The sequence below is a fragment of the Heptranchias perlo genome, chromosome 18 (genome assembly GCF_035084215.1).
Source record: "Heptranchias perlo isolate sHepPer1 chromosome 18, sHepPer1.hap1, whole genome shotgun sequence".
Lineage (NCBI taxonomy): Eukaryota > Metazoa > Chordata > Chondrichthyes > Hexanchiformes > Hexanchidae > Heptranchias > Heptranchias perlo.
The window spans coordinates 51628468-51644677 of NC_090342.1; the positions used below are offsets into that span (position 1 = coordinate 51628468).

At 43.2% G+C, this 16210-nt stretch overlaps 1 protein-coding gene across 2 annotated transcripts in view; it reads right to left on the minus strand.

Moving 5' to 3' along the window:
* Positions 1-2220: 2220 nt before the first annotated feature.
* The window catches only part of svopl (SVOP-like), a 127643-nt gene continuing 113653 nt past the window's right edge, over positions 2221-16210 (minus strand). For both annotated transcript variants that reach the window (XM_067999906.1, XM_067999905.1), the window contains exons 13-16: positions 15279-15360; positions 9616-9705; positions 7768-7881; positions 2221-4257 (exon numbers count right to left, since the gene is read on the minus strand). In XM_067999906.1, coding sequence (XP_067856007.1) covers positions 4228-4257; positions 7768-7881; positions 9616-9705; positions 15279-15360 — 316 coding nt within the window. In that variant the 3' untranslated portion in view covers positions 2221-4227. The remainder of the gene's footprint in view (positions 4258-7767; positions 7882-9615; positions 9706-15278; positions 15361-16210) is intronic.

Sequence of the window (16210 nt, forward strand, 5' to 3'; positions counted from 1 at the left end):
TCCTTCTCTGTCTCAGACTGACCCTCACTGATTAGAGAGCAGGAAAGAGATGAAAACAAAGACAATCCTCTGACCTCCTCCCTCAACTTTGTGCGTCAAGTATTAGTCCACTGAGCTGCCAATTGAATTAATTAAACGTTGCCCACTCGATATGGAAGCTTGTAGCACTTGCATGACTTGTTCAGCCAAGTCTCTAATGAGCACAGTGAATGAAAAAGAAGCACTTAGAATCAAGTCTAATGAACTTCACTGTCTCAAAGCTAACCTAACAGGCAAATTCTAAACAGTTATGTCTGGGTCCTACCCAGGAACCATTCTAATTAACATTCTAAATTGTTATGGCGATAATCTGGATTTTGTGACTGCTGGCTTTAAATGTTCAGTCAAAAGTATGCATCTCTGGGAGTTTTATCTTTGTGAGCTGAGCCATAGCATAACACGAGTTAAAACGAAACCCCTTCCTGGCCATATAGGTAAAAGTGCCAAAATGTTACAGTATGAATGTTAGCACACAGGTGGAAGTAGAAGAATTTATTATCTGTAAAAGATGACCGAACAGGGGATATTTTGAAAGGAAGACAGTTAATGTCCCAAGATTAACACCTGTGGCATGAAAGGATTCTTTTGACATGAATACACTCCCATAGTTATTCATCTTCAGTTCAGCATTCAAGTTCAGAATTTAGTTTTCTTATTGGTATTTGAGCCTAAATTATCCAATCAGCATTTTTTTACTGCCACCAGAAAATCTAAGCCTTGGACTCCATGGACCAACATAGGAACCAAGTCACTCATGTACAAACATCAGATCAGAAAGTCCACAAAATACTCTGTCCTACAGAAGTTTTGCAGTTTGTCAGGCTGTGTAAGAATTATGTTCAGAAGACATCTTAAACCCTCATGAACTGATCTATCCTTTATTGCTTTCTAAGCATTTGTACCATCAGTTCTTGCTACCTTTCTGCTTCTGTGTAATTATCATACTTAAAAAATTTGATTATTAGATTTAGCCTGAATGTAATGGTCTGACAGCGTAGTATTCAGAGTTGACCGGGGAGCATGCTGGGAATCCCATAATGTGCGAGGTTGCTGGCCTCCTGCCATGCCTAAGGATGTAGAATTCAGTTCAGAGCAAACTCAGACACTGATTTTTTTTGCTGTGAGCATAATTTGTGAGCAGAGACGGTTAAGGGGAGATTTGATAGAGGTGTTTAAAATTATGAAGGGTTTTGATAGTGTAAATGAGGAGAAACTGTTTCCACTGGCAGAAGGGTCATTAACCAGAGGACACAGATTTAAAGAAAGAAAGAACTTGCATTTATATAGCGTCTTTCATGACCTCAGGACACCCCAAAGTACCTTACAGCCAATGAAGTACTTTTGAAGTAGTCACTGTTGTAATTTGGAAACCTGGCAGCCAATTTGCACACAGCAAAGTCCCACACACAGCAGTGTGATAATGACCAGATCATCTGTTTTAGTGATGTTGGTTGAGGGATAAATATTGGCCAAGACACCGGGGAGAACTCCCCTGTTCTTCACATAGTGCCAAATGAACGTTTATGTTCAGCTGAGGGGGCAGATGGGGCTTCAGTTTAACGACTCATCCAAAAGACAGCACCTCCGACAGTGCAGCACTCCCTCAGTACTGCACTGGAGTGTCAGCCTAGATTATGTGCCAAGTCTCTGGAGCGCGACTTGAATTCACAACCTTCTGACTTAAAGGCAAGAGTGCTACCAATCAGCTGACACCATGCCAATTTAAGATAATTGACAAAAGAACCAAGGGGGAGATGAGGATAAACTTTTTACACTGCGAGTTGTTATGATCTGGAATGCACTGCCTGAAAGGGTGGTGGAAGCAGATTCAAAAGTAACTTTCAAAAGGATGTATACTTGAAAAGGAAAACATTTGTAGGACTATGAGGAAAGACCAGGATAGTGGGACTAATTGCATAGTTCTTTCAATGAACTGGTGCAGGCACGATGGGCTGAATGGCCTTCTTCCGTGCTATATGATTCCATGATTCTAAATTAAAAGCTTTCGGAGGATTCATGAGAGGTGGAAATTTATAGACTAAAAAATACGTGTAACGACAGGTTTGAAACAAAAAACCTAAATTCAGCTGCAAATCAGTAAATAAAAATGTAGCACAGCTGAAAAATATTCCTAACACATCTCAGATCAGAAAACCGGAAATTGAACCGACAACATTCATGTGCAATTAACAAAAGTTTATTGTAACATAATAATAAAAAGTTAGTACCCAAATAGGCTTCAAAATAGTAAAAGTTATAAAACATTCTTCAAAAAGAAAAAAATGCAGCTTTTTACTTCTAGTCACTCATAGACAACTGCATAAATTTCTCGTCATGTGGTGAGTGTAACATGCTTGGGAGGAACAGGTGACTTTGGATCTCTGGCTCCCAAAGCTCTCCACCACTGGGGGTTTTCCTCACCTCATGTCTGGGTCTGTTATAGACTAATTGGAGGAGATTGATTGCTATGATTAGTCAACAACTCCATTGTCATTGTATCATGCACCTATCAGGATGGTAGAAGGGGAACTAGATGGATCTTGGTCTTTTCTCGTTTTGCGATTCCGATGTTAAGGGATAATTCTCCAACTGGGTACTCCTGCTGAGTAGATCATGGGCCCACAGCTCTTGATTTTTCTGTTGATTCATTTGACTGGATGGAAAACTAAGGTGTGGGTGTCTGTGATTTCCTGACCAGTGCTCTCTGTGAGCGCAATTCCTCACCGGGAGTGCCCAATCAGTGAATCAGCCTGCTGATGCCTTCATTAAACAGCTTTTGTGCCAAACTCAGACTTTAGCAGCATAAGTGTAGCGTGCAAAATCACTGCATGGGACTCAGTTAGTCCGAGCCATATCATTGACAGGGAGTCCCACTAAAGCGGTGGTGCAGTGCCTTAGAAATGTTTGGTCGTCTCTGGTGTGAACAGCTCCCTTTTAAAACCTATTATCAAGAACTCATGATGAAGAGCTGAGCCCCCTCATACTGGACAGGACTGAAGCTGAAAACAGAGTAAAGAACATAAGGTGAATCAACACAAGTAGTGATTTGTGACTCCAAATTTGGATTTTAAGTTCATGGGAGGAAGGAAAGATTGAGGGAAGTAAGGGGGTTCCACAGTTTTGAGGTCCTGTGAAAGAATGAATGCAACAAAGACTTGATTTTATCACAACGAGGATTCAGGAAACGGGAAGAGCGAGTAGGTCAAAGTATCTGGCGCTTACAAGGAACAAGAGGAGCAATAGGAAAGGAGCATAGTATTATCAATAAAATGGAGGGAAGAAAGTTTGTGATGGTAATGGTCATGACAAAGTGTTCAAGACCAGAGATCCAGGCACGCATAACATGGCAAGATCAGCACCAGTGGATTGGTCATGTTGAAAACTATACCGGTGATCATATGTTAGACCAAGACCTTCAAGGTGATGGATAACTTAAGAGTTAGCAGCAGCTTTCATAACTTCAACAGGCATAACTGCGATAGGACGACAGTTGGAGGGGTGAAAGGGATCACCTTTCTTCAGGATAAGAGGAACGCAATGTTCCAGGGAGAAGGAAAGGAGGACTGGCAGTGGGAGACGGCAAAGGACAGGATTATATTCAGAGGGACACACATTGATTATGATAGGATGAATGCGGTCGAGGCCTGAGATCTACTTGAGCTCAGGGTGCAAAAGATGCAACGGAGTTGGCAGGGAGAAAACATTGGATTGTTTTAGTGGTGCTCGATGATTCAAATGATGCTTGTCCCAATCCATCCACCGGTGCAGGAAAATACTGAGACACCACTGATAGGGGATGAAAATAGTGTTCTTTCTCTGTCACTGCTGAAATTTTGTTTTGCTTATTATTTTATGTCACATTTTGTGATACAAAGGTTATTTCTGACTGCAGACAGCAGAACAAAATCCTGCCAAAGTTCAGCCTTTCTAAATCTTCCTCCTCTGTCAAAGACAACTTGTGACAGAGTTTGAAGAGTGTGAGACAATGAGATGAATTTGCAGACAAAGTAGCACATGTGGTAAGTAAGATGTGGTCCCCAGAAGAACGGAAGTAATGTCAACATGTCAGACTACACAGACAGTCCAGCAAATTACTCAATTTCTCATTGGTGAAGCTGCTTCAAAAAGTACCCAGGATAGAGATTAGATTCCCGCTGCTCCGTCGCATATCAATTCCACGACTGAAGGTCAAATACTGGGGGTGGATGGTTTGATTTCCTGTAAAATAAATCAAAATGGTCATTAAAGATGGCAACAATTTAACGGAACAAAATATAAGGTTACAAGACCATTGCCCAGAATGAAGCTCTGCGACATTGTTGTATTGGAGCATTCATTGGAGCATTCATCGGAAGTGACTTTGTCCGTTATTTTATGGGGATCTTATCCCAATATACAGAGCATCATTTTCAAGACTTGTAGGGTCAATTTTAATTCCCAGTGGGAAACCGCTGGGGTCAGTTAGTTTCTGACCACCCAGCATGAGGCCATGGTGATTTCCAGCACTGGGCTTTGTTGTCATGCCGACGGTCCACTTACCGCCCAGAATGAGTGGGAAGCAGCTGCCAGTCTGTGGAAAATCGGGCAGTCCAAGGACGCCCGCCAGTTTGCACGTAGATGTGGGGATGGAGTTTCCGGGAGGGTCACGTGGGAGGGAAATGAGGGGACATCCAGGGCGGGGCAGGCCTAAACTTTCCTTGTGGGGCCCAAAGAAGTATTCCTGCTCCTCCGAGGCCTACAAAGAAAAGCAAATGAACTTACCTTTCACGGTCTCATCGTGTCCTGATCCTCTTCTGACCTCATTCAGCATGTCGAGAAAGTCATAGGGGCTTCCCAGCTCAGGCCTCAGTTAAAATTGCAGTCGGGCCTGATGACGTTTTTAGACCATGATCTACATATTTAAAGAAGGACCCTGCTGGCTTTGGGAGGGCAGCTCAGTCACCTGTCCAGAAGGTCCAATTAAAATTGGAAATGGCAGGATCCGGGTGGGACATCAGTGGAAAAGCCACCTGGTGGATTTAAACTGCTTACCCGCCTGATTAAAATCCACCCCCATGTCTCAGCTAAACTTACTAAAGCCAACAACGATGTTCCTTGAAATCAATATGTATTGACTTAGCACTGGAAGCATGAACAGTTCCAGCACTGTAAACGAGAAAGATCCTCAATAAAACAGAAACTTTTTCTGTCATTTTCATTAAGGACCATTTTTAGGTGTCCATTTTCAAGCCGTTTATGAACACATGGACATCACATCACAGGTTGCATAAACATAGCTTGTGTTCCCTTGAGGACAGAAGATTGAGGGATGATCTGATCGAGGTGTTTAAAATGTTAAAAGGATTCGATAGGATAGATATGGAGAAACTATTTCCTCTGTTGAGGGAATCAAGAACAAGGGGGCACAATCTTAAAATTAGAGCTAGGCCATTTAGGAGGGAAATCAGGAAGCATTTTTTCACACAAGGAGCAGTAGAAATCTGGAACTCTCTTCCAAAAAGTCTGTAGATGCTAGGGCAATTGGAGCTTTCAAGACTGAGATCATTTTTTTTTTAGGTAAGGGTATCAAGGAGTCTCGAGCTAAGGCAGGTAAATGGAGTTGAGGTACAGATCAGGCATGATCTAATTGAATGACAGAGCAGGCTCAAGGGGCTGAATGGACTTCTCCTGTTCCTAATGTTCCTATAAGAAACTATATATGAGTGATTGTGCAAAGGCATTGGAATCCCATTAGGCTGGGATGAGGTAAAATGAGAATCAAACTTCTTTATAATGCTGATTGATGTTCACAAAGCTCTTGCTGATCACTTATGCATCTCTTCTGCACTCCTCTACATTTTCCAGGTCAGAGGGGAACATTGGGCTAGAAATTACTCTGTGGCACATTATCATTGGCAAACTTTAATACAACTGTACCAAATTTGTCAGCTTTTCTTTTTACAGAAGCTTTACGCAGTTGAAAATGAGATGGATTAAAATTAAGGGGTTAAAATAGCAGATAAAGGAATTTGACGCAAGAGTAGGAGAGGGAGGATGAGGAGAGTGCGGGTGGGGAGGACAAAGAGGAGTGCAAGAAGGGAGGCGAGGACAAAGATATAGTACAAGGTGGAGGAGAAGGTGGGTGAGGGCAAGGTGGATGAGGAGGAAGGCAAGGATGAGGATGAGGAGATGGAAGGTGAGGACAAGGAGGAGAGCAAGGGGAAGAACAAGGAAGAGGGCAATGGCCAGACCAAGTGTGAGGATGAGGGAGAGGAGATGGAGGGTGAGGACAAGAATAAGGAAAAGTAGGAGGGCAAGAGGAGGGTGAGGATAAGGATGAGGTGGAAGGCAGGGAGGAGAAGAAGGGTGAGGAAGAGGGAATCCAGGTTCACATGCATTAATTGGATCAATGTTATTTATATCAATTAGTGTTAATTGTATTCAGGTGGTGCGTATCAATTGGGAACTCTCTTGTATCCATTTATAGGAGGGAGCTCATCTAAGGGGGGCTGAGTGTGTAATGGGAATCTCTGAGAATAAAGGCTTGGAAGCAACTGAAGACTAGGCTCTAGTATTCTATCCTTCACCACTGGGCTATCCAATTTATTACAACATGTGCCAATCATCCTCTGTGTGCCTTTCCCACGAGGCCATTAATCATATGGAAGCCTAGAGAGTGAGTGTCAGCAGAGTATTCAAGGACAATCCCGCTCTCACCTGATATCCACACACGCAGCCACTGTCCAGCAGGTGAGGGACCCATGCCTGATTTTCTCCTCCCTAGGTCGGGAGATGGGGGAGGGGCCAAGGTCAATTGGAGTTTCCCAACCCGGCCCATATTGAGATCACCTGACTCAGCACAAATTGGGGATTGAACGAGAGAGTTTCTGGTCTGGGTGGATCAGTTACACACTGGCTCTATCAATTGAACTCTCAGAATAGCTCAATGATACCTGTCTATGCAACCTTTTAATAGAGGCCACAGGGTAAATCTTACGATTTAGCATTCCCCAAGCAGAGCTTCATAAGCAGGTATCACGAGTTTGGGCACTGAGGTCCACTTGCCCGATTTGTTGCCCACACAATTTGCCATCCATTAAATTTAAACAGATGAAAAATTGAACACATTGCAAAGGTCAGCAGACCTTTACACCCAAATCCCCGAACTGCACCCCTGACGCACGCAGCTCTGCGCTGGGAGGGTGAACTGTAAAATTTCATGTAATAAAAAGAACTTGCATTTATATGGCACCTTTCACATCCTCAAGACATCAAAAAGCACATTACAGCCAATTAAATACTTTTGAAGTGCAGTCACTGTTGTTACGGCATTCGATTTTCACACAGCAAGGTCCCACAATCAGCTAGAGATAAATGGCCTATTAATCTGTTTTGGAGATGTTCGTTGAGGGATAACATTGGCCAGGAGATTTCTGCTTTTCCTCGAATAGTGCCATGGGATCTTTTACATCCTGAGAGGGCAGATGGGGCCTCGGTTTTAACGTCTCATCCAAAAAACGGCACCTCCGACAGTGCAGCACCCCCTCAGTACGGCACTGGAGTGTCTGCCTGGATTATGTGTTCAAGTCTTAGATCCCCTGATCTTCTAACTCAGAGGTAAGAGTGCTAGCACAGGGCCAAGTGTAGCCCTTTTAAACACACCACTACTTTAAGGTTTAGAGTGGACGGAAGCTGGTTTATCAGGAAGGAGCCTTGTGGATATTTCAAGGGTTGTGATCACATTCTCACCTGCATTGCACGTCCTTTCGTCTCAATGGGAAGAGTAAAGGCCAAAATAGAACAAATGATGCACACAACACTGAACAAGCACAGGGCTGTTACAGGCCACCTGCCCAGCAAGACCTAGATGGACCAAACAAAACAAATTAGCAAAGGTGCTGCAATGACCAGACAATGATGGATAAATGTTAGCATTAAGGAAGCGTGAAGGTTGATAGCTTTTGAACAAAATATAGAAATATTGAAGATCTACATTAATGCATTGAAGACAAAATCATTTCTAAAAATCTAATTACAGTATCATTTACTAGTACCTTTCAAATACTTATGAACACCAAACATGCTAATTTTCTTTGATAGTCACGTCAAAAACAAGGACCATTAAACACTGGAATTTGCCTGCCCTTGCTTGTTATTGCATTGAAGTATTCTCCGATCATGACGACTGGTGTATAAAAAAGTGAAGCAAGCTGCAGAACTGGGAGAAGCTACATTGGTTCAACGTCTACAGTTGCTTTGATACTGAGAGCCAACTTCACCAATTTACTGACCCTGCTGCAAAACTCAGTAGAATTGCTGCAAAAAGCACAAATAAAAGAACTTAAATAAAAGAAAGTGCATTTCACAGCCTCTGAACGTCCCAAAGCTCTTCACAGGCAAAAAGCTGGAAGGTTGTGATCAAATAGACCGAAGAGCCTTCTTCACTCAAAACGATTTTGTAATCTCATAACTAAATAGCTGCAAAGATGTTTTTTTCATCAGCTGTCCAGCTTGGATATCCTTGAGCTGTTCTTTGGATTCAAACAGGAATATCAATTGCCTGGTGGATTCTCAAATTGCCTGGTGGATTCTCGAATTGCCTGATGGGTTCTCAAATTGCCTGGTGGATTCTCAAATTGCCTGGTGGATTCTCGAATTGCCTGATGGATTCTCAAATTGCCTGGTGGATTCTCAAATTGCCTGGTGGATTCTCGAATTGCCTGATGGATTCTCAAATTGCCTGGTGGATTCTCAAATTGCCTGATGGATTCTCAAATTGCCTGATGGATTCTCAAATTGCCTGATGGATTCTCGAATTTCCGGCCAAATCAAGCAGCACTGGAGGAAAATGGCTTGGAGGAATTATTGAGCCCAACACTGTGAGGGAGCTGACATTGTGAATGCTGAGCAAAAATCCGGAACAAAAATGTGTACTGAGTGGATATGACACAGGGTTTGTTATGGCACCTTCAAGATATACCTGCTTGCAGCTTTTATATCAGAATAAACAGTTTATACCTTCATCTATTGAGAGAGAAGAATATCATCATCTTTAACTAGTATTATTGCCTTTTTCTCATCTCAACAAATACCTCCTGCCTTATTCAGTACTCATTAAACCCCATGCAATTTGGAAGGTTGATCCATGTTTAGCGGTGCTTCTGTTGGTCACTCTACCTGTAGCCGGTCAAAGGACTTAAGAATAGATTTGTTCTTGTCACAAAGTATCAGTAAGAAGGTTTTTGTGACTCACTTTGAAAAGGAGGAAGGTTTCCTTATGACTTTTTAACGTATGGAGGCAAAAGGAGTTTTAAATGGAACCTCTTCTTTAGCCTGTTCAAAATCAGCCAGAGCAGCTCTATCGAAGCAGGGATATCAGAGAGCTCTGAGTGAAACTTTTTTTCAAGTTGGGAGCCATGGTTAGTTTAAATAATTATAAATCGGTAAATTCTTCGATAAATACAAACAATTTGGTTCCATCTGAAAGTATGGATAACTGTTTGCTGAAATGAATTTTAAACAATCATGGCACCCTAAGATCTGGTTGTCAAATGTGTGCTGTGCCCATTGCCAGGGACAGAAAAATACACAGCTCACCTGTGCTATAAAGGGTGCAATCATTGCCCCAATGCGAGCCATCGAACTACACGAGCCCAAGCCCAAGGAACGGATGTTCGTTGGATAGACCTAGAATACGGCAATAAGTAACAGTCAATGGAGTTTTAAACAAAATGATATATTTGTACATTTAATCCATGTTAAGAGAGCAGGTAGTGACCAAAGAACCATCACCATATAGAACAATAGAAGCCAGCGTCCAAACGTCCAGTTTGCTAAGGTTATAAACTGACCGGCATTAATCGCAACACTAATACAATGGGTTGCAGAGTGACAAGTACTGAGCGTATCAAACAGAGCATGCATAAATACCTAAAAATCAACCAAGCAATCATCCGTACAGAAGATACCGCCTCACCATGTTCAATCATTGCTGTCATGCTGTGTATTCAAAGTTGATTAAACTAAGGTAGTCTAAGCTAAAGGTTATTTAAAAAGTGTGTGGTGATTATGGGCAGGAAATTGCTTTCAAAACAATCGTTATTAAGGGTGGTTTGAAGAGCAAGTTTCAGTGACCGCACATGCACAGTCAAACATGGAAATCCGGAACTTGCTCTTCCTGGTTCGCTGGTGATCTGAAAGCTTCGCATTAAAGGGACCTAGCCGGCTGTAATCAATGGACCAGCGCCAATTTGCTCTGCTGCCCAGCTGGAAACTAACTAATCTCACCACAAAACAGGAACGTTGAGTTTTTTAGGTCTAAACTATGTTTTAACAGCGTGGTAAGTATTAATGACTACCAAACAACCACTCTGGCTCTGAAAATTAAATTTTAAAAATGCGGAGTCTCATTCATTGCGATTTTAATAGTTGTTGGATTTTTAAAAAAAATTAAACTTTTTATTTTTTTACTTTTTCTTTCTGTGGATTTTATCTCTGTCTTTTAATTCGATATTTCTTACCCTCTCTTTATTTCACTTTCTCAAACTGTTTTTACAATTGATTTTACTGTTGTAGCTTTCACTTCATGGTTTTGACTCGTCAAGGATGCTGCACTCTGATTGGTTGAGGGGAGAGTGCGCTCCTCTCATTGGCCACATGGGTCCTAGGTTAGCGAGAGTTAACGCTGAACTCTTTTCAGGCTCGCATTAGGGAAAGTTCCTGCAGTAAAGACCGCGGTACGTTCGTATATAGGGAGCGATGGGCGCAGGTCGCTCGCTGCTCACGGCAATTTCTGGCCTTATTTCCCACTATGGGTTACATCCTTGAACATCTGCTTTCCGGGTCTGTAAGGATGTAGGTTTGATATCCGTACATATCACTCTGTTAAGGATTTGATAGTGTGGATAGAGAGGAACTATTTCCCCTGGTGGGAGATTCCACATTATCTCCTCTGGTGGGGGAACCCACATTATTTCACCCGGTGGGAGAATCCACATTATCTCCTCTGGTGGGAGAATCCACATTATTTCCTCTGGTGGGAGAATCCACATTATGTCCTCTGGTGGGGGAATCCACATTATCTCCTCTGGTGGGGGAACCCACATTATTTCCCCTGGTGGGAGAATCCACATTATCTCCTCTGGTGGGAGAATCCACATTATCTCCTCTGGTGGGAGAATCCACATTATTTCCCCTGGTGGGGGAATCCACATTATCTCCTCTGGTGGGAGAATCCACATTATGTCCTCTGGTGGGGGAATCCACATTATCTCCTCTGGTGGGAGAATCCACATTATTTCCCCTGGTGGGAGAATCCACATTATCTCCTCTGGTGGGAGAATCCACATTATCTCCTCTGGTGGGAGAATCCACATTATTTCCCCTGGTGGGGGAATCCACATTATCTCCTCTGGTGGGAGAATCCACATTATCTCCTCTGGTGGGAGAATCCACATTATTTCCCCTGGTGGGGGAATCCACATTATTTCCCCTGGTGGAAGAATCCACATTATCTCCTCTGGTGGGAGAATCCACACAGCATAACCTAAAAATTAGAACGTGGCGATGTCAGGAACCCTTCTTCGCACAAAGGGTAGTGTAAATCTGGAACTCTCTTCCCCAAAAAACTATTGAGACTAGGGGTCAATTGAGAAACTTCAAAACTGAGATTGATCGATTTTTATTAGGCAGGGGTATTAAGGGTTATGGAACCAAGGCGGGTAAATGGATTAAAGACACAGATCAATCAGGATCTAATTAAATGGCTTGAGGGCCTGAATGTTCTATTCCTGTTTCCATGTTTTCACAACACTCCAATTATGCACCTACCCCTGATTATCTGCTAGATTTTTTTTCACAGGACAAAGCCTTGTGTGAGATTCTGTCTCGATGCCCAGCCTGCTAACACTTCTTTTGTTATTTATATTTCATCTGGCTGAATAAAACTGCAAAAATGTACTGTTTGCTATTTGTACCATACTTGTCTTAATTCCTACGCTTTGGATATTGTTTAAACATGGTGGTTTTAAACTTTAATGTGTGCAAATATTGACATCACCCTGGGGAGCCCCACCCCCTCCTCACCACCTGATCCTACCTTCCAAAATGTGGAGATGCCAGTGATGGACTGGGGTTGACAATTGTAAACAATTTTACAACACCAAGTTATAGTCCAGCAATTTTATTTTAAATTCACAAGCTTTCGGAGGCTTCCTCCTTCGTCAGGTGAAGGATCGTTCACCTGACGAAGGAGGTAGCCTCCGAAAGCTTGTGAATTTAAAATAAAATTGCTGGACTATAACTTGGTGTTGTAAAATTGTTTACAATTACCTTCCAAAAGATAGTGTCAGCTTCCCAGAAGGAAGGTGCTATTGCCGCAGAAAATGTTTTTTATTATTATTGTTTTACAGTAACAGAAATAACGCACTATTAAGTCAAGAAATACAGGAAGGATGTGCAATTAGGGAGTCTCAAGATACGGGCCTCAATTTTATCTCCCCCCGCCTGGTGGTAACTGGTCGAGGGGGCAGTTGAACTGAGGGCTCACTTACCCGCTCTGATCCCGTTGCCTGATGTTAACCTGCTCTTTCGAGCAAGCGAGTGGGACACCCGCAGGAAGGAAGCAGGGTCCTACTTGAAATATGCAGTTTGGGGCCCGGTGATGCCATTAGGATCCAATTTTCAATATTATTCAGAGGCCTGAGTGGAGGAGCATTGATGGCCGGGTGGTGGATCGTGGGCCAGCAAGGTAAATATTAAAATTTAATTTTAGGTTTCCTTCCGGACCAGGAGGGGCTGGAGTGCTCCTCTGGGAAGCCTTGGGCCTCCTTTGCCCCGGGCTCACCTCCTCCCCCAATCATCTCCAGAGCCCCCCGACCACCCAACTGACTGCCGGGATCGTTCCCAGGGGTCCCCGGCTGCCGCGTCCTGCCGTCAAATTCCCGTCCCTGCCGGCCGGCCAGGTAGTGGATCTGGCCGGCTGCTGGATGGAACACCAGGAACATTTATGGAAATGAGGCCATTAAGATCGGCCGGGCCTCCCCCTCCCCGGGTTCACCACCCGCTTCGAAGCACGCGTGCACCATACCCACACCACCCCCCCCCCCCCACTTTAAAATTGGGGCCATCGCGTTTGCACCTCATGGTATGTCCGGCCACAGACATAGAGAAATCTAATGACCAGGCTGGTTTGAAAACCTCTGCTGTGAATATAAACTCAAATGTTTGGATTCTCCATTCTCTGCCAGTTCCCATTATCCATTTGTGAGGAGTGGAGGAGGGGGCTTCAATTTTGGGGGAAAGTGGAGTCTCGACCTTAGCAAAATATTTCCTTCTCCAATCTATTTCAGTTTTTATTCAACCCTTGCATCAGTATTAAATGGTGTCTTACCACACGCCCTTAAAACAAAGGATTGGTTGTAGTCTAATTGGTACAAAAGGGCACAGTAATTTTACAGAGTCATGTGGTTTCCTCTTGTTTCCTAAAAAAACTACACCTATATTAAATTCTCAACCAAGAACAAAGTGGAATGGTACCCATCCCAACCTCACAACCTCTGTTAGACCCACAGCGAAAGGGAGAGTCAGCAAGAAGAACTTAATTAAGTCCAACAAACAACTGTTTATTAGCTTTTGCCCGGGGGTTGGGTTCAGTTCATTAATTCAAAGGCTCCCTTACACCTAGCGGACTTGAGGCATACAGATAAAGATCAAATGTACTAAAAATATACTCAGAGAGAGAACTGTTCCCTAGGATTAATTGGCTAGGACAATAAATGACTGCGGGAAGCTTAACTCTTAAGTTGCATAGACCATAATCACGCCTCACAACTCTCTGTGTGAAGAAGTTTCTTCTGCCCTCTGTTCTAAATCTCTTACATTTAATCTTGTATCTATAGCTCCTCATTCTAGGCCCATCAACTACTGGAACAGTCTGCTTCTATTTATCCTGTCTCATCCTTTTATAATTTTAAACATGTCTATCACTTAGTGCATGAGGCAGAAACTATGTCAACATTAGATTAGATTGGACAGAAGGTGAAGGAAAAGATGAAGGAAAAGAGGATGAAGGGATATGGGAACAGGGTGGATAAATGTGATTAGAACTATTTGCTCGTGTGAAAGACTTGAAAAGTTGGGGCTTTTTCATTAAAACAATGCAGATTATGGGGCGATAGAAGAGATCAGAAACTGACCGCTTTCCTCAGCAGTTTACTGAAATCTTAATTTCCTGGATCACTAGTTACATTGACTAATTGAAGGGAGGAGAAGGCTTTTTGGTCAAAGAAACTCCCCCATTTTATGTTGATAAAAAACATAGTCACAAAAACAGCCGCCAATTTTCCCTCCCTTCACCGGAAATCCGCAGTTTCAGGTCTCCTCATTGCGAGGCTGCTTTGGGGTATCATCCACATGTCCCACAGCAGCTTAACTGAAAACAACAGTGTCTGAGTTGCTGACCCCCAGGACACCATGCTACTACAGCTCACCCAATCGGTAATGTGGATTCCTGCAGTTCATAGAATCGTACCAGCACGGAAGGAGGCCATTCGGCCCATCACACCTGTGCCAACTCTTTGATAGAGCTATCTAATTAGTCCTAATCTCCTGCTCTTTCCCCAGAGCCCTGCAAATTTTTCCTTTGTCAAATATATATCAAGGAACTTTTTATTGCCTATTGGGCATTAAGACTCAACCTCAATGGGTGGGATTGGAGTCACTTGTAGGCCAGATCAGATAGGGGTGGCAGATATCCTTCCTTGAAGGACATTTTCTGGTGCTAGCCCACCAATTACTGAATGTATTGAATTCAGCTCAGAGCTTGCCATGGTGGGATTATGAACTCTCACCCTCTGGTTTGCTAGTCCAGTACTATAACCGCTAGGCTACCAAATCTGTTCGTACGACACAGCTCAGCTTCCAGCCTGCTCTGAGGTCGCGACCCCCATCGCTTCCAATGGAGCCACTCTAGGGTTGCTTCATCATCAGGACTATCCTGGAACACTATAGCACTGGGGAGGCCAAGCACTGCAGGTCTCTGTTTAAAGGACCAAAAATTGAATAAAATAAACAAAATACATATAAAAGACGATTTCTGTGGCAGTATATTTTGTCAATATACAATGGGGAAGTATTCGGAACACAAAAGTATTCCCCAGAACTTTCTTTCCCCTTTCAGCAGAGACAAGAGTGCTGACTTCACCAGCAGGGTTCGGTTCACCATTTCTAGTTACAATGGGTGTTCACTGTAGCCCACCTACCTCTGCAGTGTAGATGTAGATGATGGTGAAGTTAGCAGACACAAGGGCCCGGAGAATAAAAAGTATAGTAGTCAACACTGCCCTAGGAAAGAAAGAAATACTTGCATTTATACAGTGCCTATCTCACCCTCAGGACATCCCAAAGCACTTTACTGCAAATTAAATACATTTGAAGTGTAGTCACTGTTGTAATGTAGGGAACGTGACAGCCAATTTGCGCACAGCAAGATCCCACAAACAGCAATGTGATAATGACCAGATCATCTGTTTTTAGTGATGTTGGTTGAGGGATTAATATTGACCAGAACACCAGAGAGAACTCTGGGATATTTCTGCTTTTCTTCAAATAGTGTCATGGGATCTTTTATGTCCACCTGAGAGGGCAGACGGGGACTTGGTTTAACGTCTCATCTGAAAGACGGCACCTCCAACAGTGCAGCACCCCCTCAGTACTGCACTGAAGTGTCAGCCTAGATTATGTGCTCAAGTCTTAGAACCCATGATCTTCTAACTCTGAAGAGTGCTAGCACAGGGCGAAGTGTAGCTCATTTAAACACACCGCAACTTGAAGGTTTAGAGTGGATGGAAGCTGGTTTATCAAGAGCGTTGTGGATGTTTCAAGGGCCGTGATCTAATTCTCACCTGCATTGCACGTCCTTGGGCCTCAGTTTAAGTCTCATCTGAAAGACGGCACCACTGGCAATGCAGCAGAGGCTCCCTCAGTACCGCACTGGAGTGCCAGTCTAGGATTTGTGCTCTGACTCAAGAGACGAGAGTGCTCCCACTGAGCCACAGTTGACATTAACAAGCCACACATTGATTTACTTGTCAAATGACACTAAAATACATGCAGCTGCAGAACGCTTAATTTTTCTTCCTGATGACATTTAGGGTGAGTGATTTGTTATCGGCTGGTAAGGAAAAAGCTGCTG